At 46.5% G+C, this 15650-nt stretch overlaps 2 protein-coding genes across 2 annotated transcripts in view; both read right to left on the bottom strand.

Annotated features, from left to right (window-relative positions):
- Positions 1–15650, bottom strand: part of LOC309340578 (uncharacterized protein) — a gene marked incomplete at its 3' end in the record, with an annotated part of 124948 nt that overhangs the window by 59769 nt on the left and 49529 nt on the right. The window contains exons 2-5 of the mRNA XM_081859466.1: positions 14546–15036; positions 13793–13874; positions 13423–13505; positions 3706–3832 (exon numbers count right to left, since the gene is read on the bottom strand). Coding sequence (XP_081715592.1) covers positions 3706–3832; positions 13423–13505; positions 13793–13874; positions 14546–14947 — 694 coding nt within the window. The 5' untranslated portion in view covers positions 14948–15036. The remainder of the gene's footprint in view (positions 1–3705; positions 3833–13422; positions 13506–13792; positions 13875–14545; positions 15037–15650) is intronic.
- The window catches only part of LOC309341007 (uncharacterized protein), a 119947-nt gene that overhangs the window by 103296 nt on the left and 1001 nt on the right, over positions 1–15650 (bottom strand). The window lies entirely within an intron of this gene.

Here is a 15650-nt window from a genome sequence, read left to right as displayed (position 1 = left end):
CACATGATGCATAAAGGGCATTGGAATGGCAATGCCTATCAACTGGGGTGGCGGCCCCCTCAAATATACTATTGGGGGGCAAAAACCCCTTGGCCTCTAGTTGTTGACTCCTGTTGCCACGTGTCTCAGGACGATTACAACATAAAAACACAACATGAAAACACAAAATACACATCAGTAACTCAACTCCCCACCACAGTTTAAAAGGGCCTTAGATTTCAATCAGCCAAAGGCCTGGTTAAAAAGGTGCATATTAACCAGGCTCCTAAAGCTATAGAATGAAGGGTTTCTCCACTGTATGAATTCTCTGATGAGAAGTGAGATGGGAGCTCTGACTGAAGCTCTTTCCACATTCCCCACACTGATAGGGTTTCTCCCCTGTATGAATTCTCTGGTGCTTAGTGACATCAGAGCTGTGACTGAAGCTCTTTCCACATTCATCACACTGATAGGATTTCTCTCCTGTATGAATTCTCTGATGGGAAGTGAGATGGGAGCTTCTACTGAAGCTCTTTCCACATTCATCACACTGATAGGATTTCTCTCCTGTATGAATTATCTGATGCTTAGTGAGACCAGAGCTCTCCCTGAAGCTCTTTCCACATTCCCCACACTGATAGGGTTTCTCCCCTGTATGAATTCTTTGATGGGAAGTGAGATTGGAACAGTGACTGAAACGCTTTCCACATTCCACACACTGATAGGGTTTCTCCCCTGTATGAATTCTCTGATGGTAAGTTAGACTGGAGCTCCTACTGAATCTCTTTCCACATTCCCCACACTGGTAGGGTTTCTCCCCTCTATGAATTCTCTGATGGGAAGTGAGACTGGAGCTCTTCCTGAAGCTCTTTCCACATTCCCCACACGGATAGGGTTTCTCCCCTGTATGAATTCTCTGATGGGAAGTGAGATCGGAGCTCTGACGGAAGCTCTTTCCACATTCCCCACACTGATAGGGTTTCTCCCCTGTATGAATTCTCTGATGGGAAGTGAGATCGGAGCTCTGACGGAAGCTCTTTCCACATTCCCCACACTGATAGGGTTTCTCCCCTCTATGAATTCTCTGATGGGAAGTGAGATCGGAGCTCTGACGGAAGCTCTTTCCACATTCCCCACACTGATAGGATTTCTCTCCTGTATGAATTCTCTGAATCTTAGTGAGACCAGAGCTCTCCCTGAAGCTCTTTCCACATTCCGCACACTGATAGGTTTTCTCCCCTGTATGAATTCTTTGATGGGAAGTGAGAGTGTCTCTCCTCTTGAAGCGCTTTCCACATTCCCCACACTGATAGGGTTTCTCCCCTTTATGAATTCTCTGATGCCTAGTGAGATGGGAGCTCATAGTGAAGCTCTTTCCACATTCCCCACACTGATAGGGTTTCTCCCCTCTATGAATTCTCTGATGGTAAGTGAGATGGGAGCTCCAACTGAAGCTCTTCCCACATTCCATGCACTGATAGGGTTTCTTTCCAATGAGATTTCTTTGATGGGATGTGGAATGGGAGCTCTGACTGCAGCTCGCTCCACACTCCAAATTTTTCCGTGGCTTCTCCTCTCTGGGGATTTTGTCGTGTTCACCTTTGATCTTGATCTGCAATTCATCACAATCTGCAATGGAGACAAAAAGGGATTAGAGCCTCAGGAACAAATCAAGAAGAACTGAAGGGAGCTGCATGTGTGTGTTCATTACCTTTGTTGTTTGTCATTAACCAACATATTTCTGATTAGATTCTGATGGGTTGTTGAATGTTGCTTTCTTTGATATACTGTAGTGGTAAAATTGTGAAAGCCTTTTAGAAAAAAGTGCATTTCAGATGTTTGATGGCTCATAACACCACTTCTTTTGGAGTACAGTGGATGCTCGGGTTGCAAACATGATCCATGTGGGAGACATGTTTGCAATCCGCAGTGTTCGCAAGTTGCAGCGTTGCATCTGCGCATGCGTGGGTCGTTATTTGGTGGTTCTGCGCATGTGCGAGCACTCAAACCTGGAAGTAACCCATTCCGGTACTTCCAGGTTCAGCTCAGTGCACAACCCGAAAACACGCAACCTTAAGCGAATGTAACCCGAGTGTCAGGAAACTGCCATCGGAGCCAGAGGGAGAGGGAGGGCTCTGGAGGGATTCCGGAGAGCGTCCCAGGAGGGAGAGAGGCAGCCCATCTTCTGGGGAAGGAAATCAGTGTAGCACCAGTGGAGAAGGGGGGCAGATGGGGGAATCAGCGAGGTGGCTCCATGACTCCTCGTCGGAGACCAGCGGGGAGAGCACGGGTCCTCCGCTGCCCACACCCTCCCTGCGCAGAAGGCTTCCGTGCAGGGAGAGTAGGCAGAGACTAGGCGTCAAGGAGCTTCTTTGCTGGAAGAAGTTCAAGAAGCGCCCACTGACGGATTCTGCCAGCGATTGAGACAGCCACGGATGAGTGGCTGCCCGGACAGAAAGGGTTGACCCAGGTAACCTAGACAAGCGTGGCACCGATTTACGCACCAGCAACCCCTAGAAGCATTACACCGAGGTATGACTGTAATACCATAATATTATATAGCAATGGAAATATAATTTAATCAAGAATGCGGTGCAACAAAGTTTGTTCAATTATCTGTATTCTATCAACGGTTATAGACGTATAACCAGAAAAGGGAAGCACAACTTGCTTAGGTTGACTTTTGTCAGGGTATTATGTGATTGCTATCAATTTGGTTGGTAGTTACTCAGAAAGAGATGTAAAATCGTACTATTAAGTGAACAAGGCTACAGGTATGAAGAAATTAGAAGAAAGATGCGGGGAAACTTAACCAAAGCTGGTCTATATTTTTGAAGAGGTATAAGAGACTCAGTCACTCCAAAATCAGACTGGTAAAGGCAGGAAAAGGTGCACAACAGCAAGTGATGATCGAAGAATGGAGAGACTGTGCCTGCATGACAGAAGAAAATCATTACATTCCTCATTAAATTATTTTTTCCATTGATATAGTTTTATGCTATTACTCCCCAAAAAGTGGTGTTGTGAGGTATGAAAGCTCTGAAATACACTTTCTCCAAAAGGTTTCCACAATTTTGGCCACTAGTGTAAGTTGTTCATTTTAAAGTTAATGTACTTTTTATATGGGGACAGATTGTTATGATTAATGTTTCTGGTTTATATAAGTGTTGGAAGCCACCCAGAGCAGCTGGGGCATCCCAGCCAGGTGGGCAGAGTAAAAATAATAAAATTATTATTATTATTATTATTATTATCAGTGCTACTACTACCTGAGATTCAATAAGCCTGGCTCTTCTCTGGGATGGATTTTGTTTGGCCCAGTCATGGCATCCCCTCCATCTCCAATGTCAGTCGTCTCTCTGGTCAACCCAAGACTGACAGCACCAAAAACAAAAACAGAAAACTTGACAGAAGCTACTTATCTTTCTGCACAACTCTGAAGCTAAATAAAAAAAAAATCCTTCCAGTAGCACCTTAGAGACCAACTGAGTTTGTTATTAGTATGAGTTTTCGTGTGCATGCACACTTCTTCAGATACCCAAAAAACGGGAATTTGCTGGAATACAGAAAAAATGGAATTTGCTGTTCAACGTTTATTGTGGGGGTGTTAGGTTCCCAGCCGTTGTATTGGGCGCTGTTGAGCTCTGTGGAAATGTATGAGGTTTGTCACATAGAGGTATTTTTTGAATTTCCAGGCAGATAGGACGATCCCACAGGGAGCCTTACCAAGAGAGGCCACGATCCCACGATTCTCCTCCATGATATCCTTATGCAGAGCTCTCTGGTCAGGATCCAGCAACGCCCACTCCTCGTCCGTGAAACAAACAGCGACATCTTCAAAGCACACTGGGCCCTAAAAGAAAAAGGAAATGTCCTCTTCTGAGACAGCAGAAATATGATCTGCTACACAATGCTCTGTTCTTTCCTTCCTCTTAATTGCTGTGTTGTTTTGATAGGATTGCTTTCAATAGGATTGACACTTTGACACACATTCTGGAAACGTATGTCTAGATGCTTGGTTCTGGCCTTAAACTGCCCAGATTCTGCCAACTTCAGACAGGGTTGATTGTCTTCCCAAACCGTGATGGGCAGGCAACAATTCCCATAGATCTCTTGCACCAGGCATCTATAGAACTCCAGTTCCCTGCACAATTCCAACAGTGCAATGAACTCAGCCTCAGTAGAGGACAGCGCAATGAGACTTTGCTTCCGGGACTTCCACCCAACTAGAGATTCCCCAAACTTTATTACCATCCCAGATACGGACTTCCTGTCATCCAGATTTGCCCCGTCGCTATCTGCCCAGTAAGTAAGCGCCGTCTCACCTGCAGCTGACAGCTTGAGACTGAAGTCCTTGGTATCCTGCAGGTAGCGCAGTACCCACTTGATACTGTGCCAAGCACACACACTGGGCTTTGATGCTTCCCTACTGAGCAGATTGGTAGCAAATGCAATGTCTGGCCTGCTCCATTGGAACAGATACAACAGACTACCCAGAGCTGACTGGAAGATCTCAGCGTTCTCAAACTCAACGCGTTCTGCTAGCCAACTGTCTTTCACATAGCTTGTCTCCATGGGTGCCCTAACCCCTGCACAATCAGACATTCTGATCTTCTCAAGCAACTGCTCAATCTTGCCTTTCTGACTGAGCAAGAAGCTTCCATCTTCAGTCCTGTCTATCTGAACACCTAAGTAGATCCTTACTGCACCCAGGTTCTTGAGCTGAAACCGTTTTCCAAGCTCTTTGGCAAACTTCTGCACCTGTTTGTTTGCCCCTGAGATGTGAATGATGTCATCAACAAAGATCAACACCATTTCCTGTGACTCTCCTGACCCTTTAAGGTACAGGCAGCTGTCAGCAAGACTCTTCTTGAAACCTAGCTTCTCTAAGGCTTCATCCAGGTACAAGTTTCAATTTCTGGCCGATTGCTTCCAACCATAGACTTGTGAAGCCTCCATACAGTATTTGGCTCATTGCCCTCAAACACTGAAGGAGGAAGCATGTACAGATCCTCCTGGAGGTCTGAGTTCAAATAGGCCACATCCACATCAAAGTGATACACCTGAAAACGTCTTTGTGCAGCAATGGCTAAAAGCATGTGCAGAAATTCACATCTGGAAGTGGGAGCATATACCTCAGTATAATGCAGCCTCTTTTCCTGCATGAACCCTCTGGCTGCTAGCCTAGCCTTGTACTGTGGTTCCCCTGCTGCTGTGGGTTTAAGACAGTAAACCCAGCGCCTGCTCACGGCCTGTTTGCCCACTGGCAACGTTGTGAGGGAGAACACACCTAGAGACTCCATTGAGCTCATCTCCTTCTGCATTGCCTCATGCCATTTCCTGGCTTCTTCCTGAGGCAGTTTCTGAACATCCTCAAAACTCTCGGGTTCACACTGTGCCATGCCAACCCACACACTTGTAACTGCAAACCTGTCAGGAAGTTTATCTTTCATTGTGCGAGCTGAACGTCTCAACCCAGTTTCAGGTGCCCCCTCAGACACACTAGGACCAGCTAGAACATCCTTGGCCTCCGAGAGCTCCCCCTCTGACTTACTGCTGCATTTAGACTTCTCAGCTGAACCTGTGGGTGAGGAAGGAGCACTTCTCTGTTCAAGCTTCACAGCTTTAGAAATTCTTCCCTCTACCTGCTCTGGGTCAGGACTCTGTGCCTCAGCAGCAGGTTCAACCTCTACCTCTTCCTCATCAGCAGAGTCAAGCAGACTCTCTGAAAGAACATCAGGGTTCCCATGTATGCGTGTCCATCCATTCTACTCACAGAACTCAGCACTGCTACTGAGCAGAATCCTGGACTGATTGCCTGTTGGATAGGCAAATCTCCACCCCTTGGTCCCTGGCTCATACCCACAGAAAATCATCTTTTGGGACTTCTGGGTTGGCGCCATCGCCGAATGGCGGACTCCCTCCAAGCTCCGGAGGGAGCCTGCTTGGCAGGGGCTGGGTCCTACCGCGCCGGCGACGCGGGGACCCTCAAAAACCATGGGCGCTGAAACCCATGGGCATGGTGACTCGGCTGGCACCTTTTGCGCCACCCCCCGACCCGCGAAGGAGCCTTTTTAAAGGCTGCGGAACGGGTGCCGGGGGGTGGTGCTTTGAGTCCTCTGCTTCCCCTGCCGAGCGAAGCCGCATGCCATTCGACAGAGAGCGCTGACTTCTTCTATTGAAAATTTGGACTTAAAAGAATAACCCGTGAGTAATTGGAACCTGGACTAAAAAGGGGGATAAATTTTTTTAAAAAATTCGGAGCGAGCGGGGGAGGCGCAAAAAGGAAGTCAGCCCCCCCGTGTTGTAGAGGAGTTAAAGTAAAGGATTTGACAACTAAGATCGAGCGCAACCCTATTTTGACAAAGTTACTAACTTCGCGATGGAAAATTATAAGATTGAGCTGGAGGAGAAAAGTGGAATTGAATTAAAAAGCAACCCCCCCCCCCGGAATCCTGGGAGCGATTTGTGAGAGCGCCGGGAGAAGAGAAAGAGAGGTTTTGACAGCTGTCAAAGAGCTGTCAAAGCAGAAGAACAAAAATGAGAACTTTGTTACGAGGACTTTGCCGGTTACATTTGTTATAAATTGGATATAAATTGTTTAAAACAAGGAATAACAAGTTATTTTGACTGGTGGGCGTGATCTGGAAGGGAATTGAGTTATTGCAATCCACCTAGAGGAGCTGAGGGATATTACAAGTATTGTTGGCTTGGAACTTGAACAGAACTTTTTATCTCCTGGGAAACTGCAGAAATGGAACACTATTTTGTCTACAGAGGTCTACACACTAAAGGAGACAATAGATTTATCTATTGAAGAATGGAAGGGACTTGGCATAATGTTTTGTTCCTGAATAACAGAGCCTCTGCAGAGGAATTAGAAGCTTTTGGAATTAGAACATTTGTGCAGGAGAGCAGGGGGGGGGGGAAAGGAGGAGAGAGATTAACAAGAACAACAAGAACAACAAGAATTGGATAAAGTTGGAAGTGGGAACATTTGGGACATCCAGATTTGAAAGGTCTAAAGAAATAAAATTGGAGTTTTTACTCCTAAATATAAAAATCTGGATGGAAGAAATGGGCCTTTTTGAGATAGACTCCTTCCAAGATTGGACATTCGAAATTAAAGATGACTGGTAAAGGACTATGGCCTAGATAGATGTGGGAGCTCCAGGAAGACATCAGACGTTGATGAACATTGGGAATGCAACCGGGAAAGGGGGGAGGGAAATTTGGAATCCAAAGGGCGTAAAATTATATTTGATTATCTTAACTATATTTTATAATTTTATTTTAATTAATTATATTTGATTACTTTAATCTGTATTGTATATTAAAGGAGGGAACGCGTGGAAGGGAACAGGTTGATTTTAGGGGATGGGAAAATATTTTTAAAATTGGGCTAACAATAACAATAATAAGTTCAAAATCTGGGATAAGAACTTGCTGAATTTATTTGTAAGAATTGGAATACAAGAGGGGGAGGGGAGGGGAAGTCCTGGAAAGATGTTATTGAAAATAAGATTTCAAATTGGGATGTTTTGTTCTTTTTATTTTGTTGTAATTGGAAATTTCTAATAAATATTATTAAAAAAAACAAATCATCTTTTGGGACCTAGGGCCACCCTTTTTGAGCTTGGCCTTTGGCACAAGGACCCAGGCCTCGCAGCCTGAGTACAGCTGGGTTAAAGTGGTTCTGTTATGAGAGCTTGCAGGGCAGCAGCTGAAGGAGCAAAAAGGGTTTTCTTGTGTGTGTGTTTCTTTGTGGCTGATTAGCTGCTCTCCCTGTGCAAAGGTCAGAGGGGGCAGGGTTTCTGTTGAGGCAGGTGATTAGCTGTGGGAGGAGCTTATTAGAGCGTGCAGTTTGATCCATCTTTTAGATTTAGGGGAGCTAGTCTCAAACATTTGTTTGGGGAGACCTAGGTTTTTTGGGGGGGAGTTATTTGTCCTGTCTTCACACTTTTTATGATGGAGATGTCCTGTCTTCACGCTTTTTATGATGTAGTCACCCTCAACGACACGTTCTCAAGATGGAGGGTGAGGGAACAGCTGCAGTCGCCTGCGGTTCCTGCGCAATGTTTGCCATCTTGCCAAAGGTTGCAGGCAGCTTTACCTGCAGCAATTGCATGTTGATTGCCCTCTTAGAAGACAAAGTCCAGCAACTGGAGGAACGTGTAGCTACGCTCAAAAGAATTAGAGAGCTGGAGCACTTCTTGGAAGCAACAGAGCACACCGTCTCCACCAAGGAGGAGACAGGGGACTCCCCTGAGAAGAAGGCTAGTTCACCAACACAGGAGCCAGATATTGTTACGATATGGATGCAATGCAGCTGCAAAGTGCTAGCTTGAAAAGTAAACATGATGGGAATGTTGGGACTGCCCGTGGGAAACAGAGGGACAGTCAATTCACAGTGCGAAGCACCGGAATTAGCTCAGAGTGTAATATGAGCTCTTCCGTTTGTTCCTGTCCAGGAAGTACAGGAAGTGTTTGTCTCTAGACTGCTGGAGTTTGAAGAGAGCAGTCATGTTTTTTGTAATGCTGCAAAGACAGAAATAAAGGCATGTAAATACGTTTCTGTCTATCTCTTTCCCCTGCCGGGGGGGGGCAGGAAAGAGGGGGGGTGTTCTTCTCACGTTTGAGAAGAATCGCCTATTGAGACCTCGCCTGGATCTTGCTGGGGAATGCAGCCAGGGAGGTCAACAGGGAATCATACCGGGTGCCTGGGAGAGATGCCAGTTTCTCCTGATAAAGGCTTGATTTCCGACAGATATATGGAGAAACGGGACTCAAAGAAGTAGGAGGCCCAGGGTTCGCTCTGATTGTTTAGAAATACACAATCGCTTTGAGGTCCTCTCCTCTAGCATGAAAGACGAAGAGCAGACTCCATTTGAGGATCTCTCCCTCATTATAGTCGATAAGGTATATGAAGACGAGCAGCAAAGTCAGTCCTCAGGGAATGTGCAGGCGACCTTGGAACGGACAGCTCACGGAAGAACCCCGACCAAACCTAAGAGGAGGCATGTAGTGGTGATAGGTTGATTCCCTACTGAGGGGAACAGAAGCAGTGATCTGTGGGCCTGACAAGATGTCTCAGGAAGTGTGCTGTCTCCCCGGGGCTAAGATCCAAGATGTAACTGAACGACTGCAAGGAATCATAAAACCCACTGACAAATACCCCTTCCTCTTGGTTCATGTGGGAACCAATGACACTGCAAGCAATAGCCTCCAGAAGATCAAAAGAGACTATGAGGCTCTGGGCAGGAAATTGAAGCAATTAAATGCACAAATTGTCTTCTCATCTGTCCTCCCAGTTGAACGACGTGGCCCAGGGAGAGAGGGAGAAATAGTGGAAGTGAACAGCTGGCTTCGCAAATGGTGTAAACGGAACGGTTTGGATTCTTAGATCACGGACTGCAGTTTCTTGAAGATGGACTTCTGGCAAGCGATGGGCTGCACCTCACAACGGTTGGGAGGAATGTTTTTGCCAAAAATCTCAGAAACCTCATCAGGAGGGCTTTAAACTGACTAATGTGGGGGAGGGAGACAGTGCTCCTGAAGGTAGGAGTCTATCAGTTGATGAAGATGATCTTCCAAATGTCATAGACCAAATGGAGCAAACAGCACGCAGATCTAGTGGTGGGAGGAAAAAATCCTTAAATAAGAGACACGGGGGAATGATTAATGGACTTCAATGTCTGTACACTAATGCGCAAAGCATGGGTAATAAACAAGATGAGCTTGAGCTCTTGGTACAGCAAACTAAATATGACATAATAGGCATCACTGAAACCTGGTGGGATAAGTCCCACGACTGGAATGTAATAATGGAGGGATACAATCTATTTCAGAGAAACAGACCAGACAAGAAAGGAGAAGGAATGGCGTTATATGTCAGGGATGTGTATACCTGTGAAGAGATCCAAGATTTAGAACCTCAAAGCCAAAGTGAGAGCATTTGGGTCAAAATTAAGGGAGAGAAGAATAACAGGGACCTCATTGTGGGAGTTTACTACAGATCCCCAAGCCAAACGGAGGACATAGATGATGCCTTCCTGGAACAGATGGCCAAGCATGCAAAAGGAAGGGAGATAGTAGTAATAGGGGACTTCAATTACCCGGATATTTGTTGGATGTCAAACTCAGCCAAGAGCATAAGGTCAAACAGATTCCTCACTGGCCTTGCAGACAACTTCATTGTCCAGAAAGTGGGAGAAGCAACAAGAGGAACAGCCATTTTAGATCGGGTTGTAACCAATGTTGACGACCTGGTTAGTGGGGTAGAAGTGGAAGGATCATTAGGCGCGAGTGATCATGCTCTTCTGAAGTTTACTATACAGCGGAAAGGAGCAGCCAAGCATACTAGGACTCAATTTCTTGACTTTAAGAAAGCCGACTTCATAAAAATAAGGGAAGTGCTGGGTGAGATCCCATGGACAGTAGTACTAAAAGGAAAGGGAGTTCATGATGGCTGGGAGTTTGTTAAGAGGGAGATAGTAAAAGCACAACTTCAGGCAATACCAATGAGACGGAAAGATGGAAGGTGCCTAAAGAAGCCAGGGTGGCTATCTAAAGAACTTTTAACTGAGTTAAGATTAAAAAAGGATGTGTACAAAAAATGGAAAAGGGGGGAAACCACCAAAGAGGAATTCAAACAAATAGCCAGCACGTGTAGACACAAAGTCAGAAAAGCTAAAGCACAGAATGAACTCAGGCTTGCTAGAGAGGTTAAAAGCAACAAAAAAGGCTTTTATGGGTATGTTCGTAGCAAAAAGGAAGAACAAAGAAACAGTGGGGTCACTCAGAGGAGAAGATGGTGAAATGCAAACAGGGGACACAGAAAGGGCTGAACTCCTCAATGCCTTCTTTGCCTCAGTCTTCTCCGATAAAGAAAACAATGCCCGACCTGAAGAATTTGGAGCAAATGATTCAGCAGAGGAAACACAGCCCAGAATAACTAAGGAGATAGTACAAGAATACTTGGCTAGTTTAGATGTATTCAAGTCTCCAGGGCCAGATGAACTGCATCCAAGAGTATTAAAAGAACTGGCAGATGTGATCTCAGAACCACTGGCAGTCATCTTTGAGAATTCCTGGAGAACAGGCGAAGTCCCGGCAGACTGGAGGAGGGCAAATGTTGTCCCTATTTTCACAAAGGGGAAAAGAGAGGACCCAAATAATTACCGCCCAGTCAGTCTGACATCAATACCAGGGAAGATTCTGGAGCAGATCATTAAGCAAACAGTCTGTGAGCACCTAGAAAGGAATGCTGTGATCACCAATAGTCAGCATGGATTTCTGAAAAATAAGTCATGTCAGACTAACCTGATCTCGTTTTTTGACAGAATTACAAGCCTGGTAGATGAAGGGAACGCAGTGGATGTAGCCTACCTGGATTTCAGCAAGGCATTTGAGAAGGTGCCCCATGATATTCTTGTAAAGAAGCTGGTAAAATGCGGTCTTGACTATGCTACCACTCAGTGGATTTGTAACTGGCTGACTGACCGAACCCAAAGGGTGCTCATCAATGGTTCCTCTTCATCCTGGAGAAGAGTGACTAGTGGGGTGCCACAGGGTTCTGTCTTGGGCCCGGTCTTATTCAACATCTTTATCAACGACTTGGATGATGGACTCAAGGGCATCCTGATCAAAGTTGCAGATGACACCAAACTGGGAGGGGTGGCTAACACCCCAGAGGACAGGATCACACTTCAAAACGACCTTGACAGATTAGAGAACTGGGCCAAAACAAACAAGATGAATTTTAACAGGGAGAAATGTAAAGTATTGCACTTGGGCAAAAAAAATGAGAGGCACAAATACAAGATGGGTGACACCTGGCTTGAGAGCAGTACATGTGAAAAGGATCTAGGAGTCTTGGTTGACCACAAACTTGACATGAGCCAACAGTGTGACGCAGCAGCTAAAAAAGCCAATGCAATTCTGGGCTGCATCAATAGGAGTATAGCATCTAGATCAAGGGAAGTAATAGTGCCACTGTATTCTGCTCTGGTCAGACCTCACCTGGAGTACTGTGTCCAGTTCTGGGCACCACAGTTCAAGATGGACACTGACAAACTGGAACGTGTCCAGAGGAGGGCAACCAAAACAGTCAAAGGCCTGGAAACGATGCCTTATGAGGAACAGCTAAGGGAGCTGGGCATGTTTAGCCTGGAGAAGAGGAGGTTAAGGGGTGATATGATAGCCATGTTCAAATATATAAAAGGATGTCACATAGAGGAGGGAGAAAGGTTGTTTTCTGCTGCTCCAGAGAAGCGGACACGGAGCAATGGTTCCAAACTACAAGAAAGAAGATTCCACCTAAACATTAGGAAGAACTTCCTGACAGTAAGAGCTGTTTGACAGTGGAATTTGCTGCCAAGGAGTGTGGTGGAGTCTCCTTCTTTGGAGGTCTTTAAGCAGAGGCTTGACAACCATATGTCAGGAGTGCTCTGATGGTGTTTCCTGCTTGGCAGGGGGTTGGACTCGATGGCCCTTGTGGTCTCTTCCAACTCTATGATTCTATGATTCTGTCAAGGTCATGCTGACTATAAGAGGAGGCCAGAAGGAGCCTAGGTTTCTCTTTCTCATTCTGTCTCTCTTCCTTCTGGTGTTCTGTACATAGTAAGCTGAGTGTTAAGGTTTAGACATTATAAGTTGTGGTAAGTTTCAGTTAAGTCTGCTGCAACTGGATTTCTTATGGACAGGGCCAATCCTGAATGTTTTGGATTTGGGATCCATTATGCTCATTTGTCTTTAGTAGCAGTAAAGCTCTGCTGGATGAAATACAATTGCCTCTGGTCTATTTTGGGGAATCCTGCAACGTCTTTACATTTTCACTCTGCAGACTATACATTGGAGTTCTGCCTGGATCAATACTGAGTAGAATTCCATGACAGGGTCTTCCTCCATGAAATCAGCTGCCAAAAGAGAAGGCCCCCGGCTCCCCACAGCTTTCCAAGTCCCCTCCTCTCTGGGGTTTCTGGCAAGCGATTGAACAGTGCGCCAATGTGCAGCCTGCCTTTGCTCCTCCAATGTCAGCCATCAGCTGGCTCTGAGAGACAAGCAGGGAGGGGGGCTTATGGCAGAAGGAGAGGGAGCCCCCAGTGGCTCCTCCTTCTCCTGACTCACCTCTGCCTCTCAACCTTCCTCCTCCCACTTGTCTCCTTCCTCTTCTGCCTCCGATTCTGCACTGCATTCTGCCACAGAGTCTCCCAGCTCACTAAGCCCTGTTATCCCTTCAGCTTCTGACACCTCCTCTTCCCAGGCTTCTCCCTCTTCTCCCTCTGACCGCTCATCCTTCCTCCACCTCCACTCCGTGGGGTCTGAGATGTCTTCCCTTCCTGGTTCCCCGGCTGCTTCCTCCCACCACTCCTCTGTGCCCAACCAGTCCATGACATTGCTCCATCCCTCGGCCTCTGTCCCCACAAGGCAGCTTCCCCTGACCTGATCTGGTTCCACAGCCGCTGCTTCCCTTCTGCCCCCATGAAAAGGCGGATCAGGAGGTCTTGCCGCCATCATTCTGTCACCTGCAAAAGAAAAAATGTAATCAGGATGCCAGGAGTGCCTGCTTCTCTCACAGGTGAAATAGGGCATCTCTATCTACAGATGGGCCTTTCAGAAAGCCTTTCCTGCTGAGTGCAGTTGGATGTTTGTGCCCATTTCATATGTTAGTCGTGCAGAAATACTTCTCCCTTCCTTTGTACCCTTGTTCCCAACTGTGTCCCCCCCCCAAAAAAAGATTTAAAAACCCCACAGATTAGTTGGGAAAGCAACAGAATGAGACCAAACAGAGAAAACCCGCCTTCCTCCTTACCCAGTGGCCTCTCTCTGGTGTCCAACGGAGGCCTCTCTGCCTCACAGGAATCCAGGTCCATTTCCTCAAAATGATCCTTTTCCTGAAAGAGCAACAAGGATTCATAAAAAAAAAAAAATGAATGACAAGAAATAGCAGAAAGATAATGGAAAAGTAAAAAACTTTAATGGTGTGAGATCTCATTCCATGGATGCCTTCCCAGAAGAAGGATGGGCCATCAGCAGAGCATTATGGGATGTTCTACATCCTCTTTCGAGCCCCTAATAATAATAATAATAATAATTTTTTATTTGTACCCCACCCTCCCTGGCCGGAGCCAATCTTTCAGCGGCTAACATCATAAATCTAACACAATATACAAAGAATATAAGAACAGGCAATCAATTAATTAAAATACTTCTTAAAATTAGTTCAAAACAAATTAAAATCTGGACAGACGGCAGTCCACTGGTAAAATTGAGAGTGGTTAATATTCGCTAGGGCCAACGACTGTTACCACCGGTCTTATAAAGGAGGTGTGAGCGGGCTAAGAAGCCTCTTTACTGCTTATTCTTGTACTGAAAAAAAAGAATCAGACTGAACCCTGAACCCTGAAGGCCTGGCGGAACAGCTCTGTCTTGCATGCTCTGAGGAAAGATGTCAAATCCTGCAGTGCCCTGGTCTCTTGTGAGAGAGCGTTCCACCAGGACGGAGCGACATCCGAAAAGGCCCTGGCTCTGGTCAAGGTAGTATCCAGAGGAAAGTCTCCCTCACCTGCTTTCTCTCCTCCGCATGACTCAGGAGGAAACCTTCGGCCAGGGCCACCGCCTGGGAACTGGTCTCCGCTCCACACTCCCTCACCCAGCTCTCCATCTCCGGAGGAAGGACAGCCAGGAACTGCTCCAAGATCACCAGGTCCAGCATCTCAGCTTTTGTGTGCCTTTCTGGCTTCAGCCACTGATGGTCAAGGTGGTAGAGTCGGCTGCAAACCTCTCGGGGTCCTTTGGCCTCCTGGCAGCAGAACCTCCCAAACTGCTGGCTCTGCACCTCTGAGCGGAGGGTGTCCTCCTCACCCAGGATCTTCTGCCCAGAGTTTTCCAAGAATCCCCCACTGCTCCCAGTTTGGATGACATGGCCTCTTCCTTCTTCAGGGCTAGCTGAGTCTTGCTCATCCATCTGTGCTCTCAGGAAGTCTCTAAGAGATCGGAAGGAACCCTTTGGTCTTCTGCCAAGTTCTGCCTGTGCTAATGAAGTGCTAGCAAATCCTACAAAGCAAATACATTGTTCAGTTACAGAATTTTTAGGTCAGAAGAAGAGAAATGTTCCTTGAGCAAGCATGGATGAGTCTTCCTAGGAACCAGGGTGGGACTCTACCAAACCATGAGGTATCTTCTGAAGAAGAAGACGGAGGAGGAGGAGGAGGAAGCAGACTCTAGCCCTCCTAGAAGGAAGATTGCAATGCAAAATGTGGAGGCAACTGAAGGGATTTCTCTGAGGTGAATCAGTCTAGTTGCTCCTGCCTTTGAGTAAATGCAAGAAGTCAGAACTGACTGACAAGGGAATAATTTGTATCTTGTGGAAAATGGATGCCTGGCTCTAGTGGGGGTCCTCGCCTGGGGGTCCTCAGGAGTTGCTCTGCCCACCCCCACTCCCCTGCTTCTGTCTCCTTTTCCTGCACTTGGACTCTCTGCCGCTCTCCAGACAGACTCCTGGGGTGGGGTCCCTTTTTCTTTGCTCTGAGGGCCAGGTATGTATCTGGCCAACCCCCTGAGGGCCAAGTGGGCAGGGCCAAATAGATCTCCCTTGAAATTTAGGCGCCCAATTTATTATTATTATTCTGTTAGATGGATTAACACACGCACAGCCATTGATGCCCTGG

Source organism: Podarcis erhardii (assembly GCF_964252035.2).
Source record: "Podarcis erhardii genome assembly, chromosome: 4".
In the NCBI taxonomy this organism is placed as follows: Eukaryota; Metazoa; Chordata; class Lepidosauria; order Squamata; family Lacertidae; genus Podarcis; species Podarcis erhardii.
This window is presented reverse-complemented; position numbering and strand designations above follow the sequence as displayed.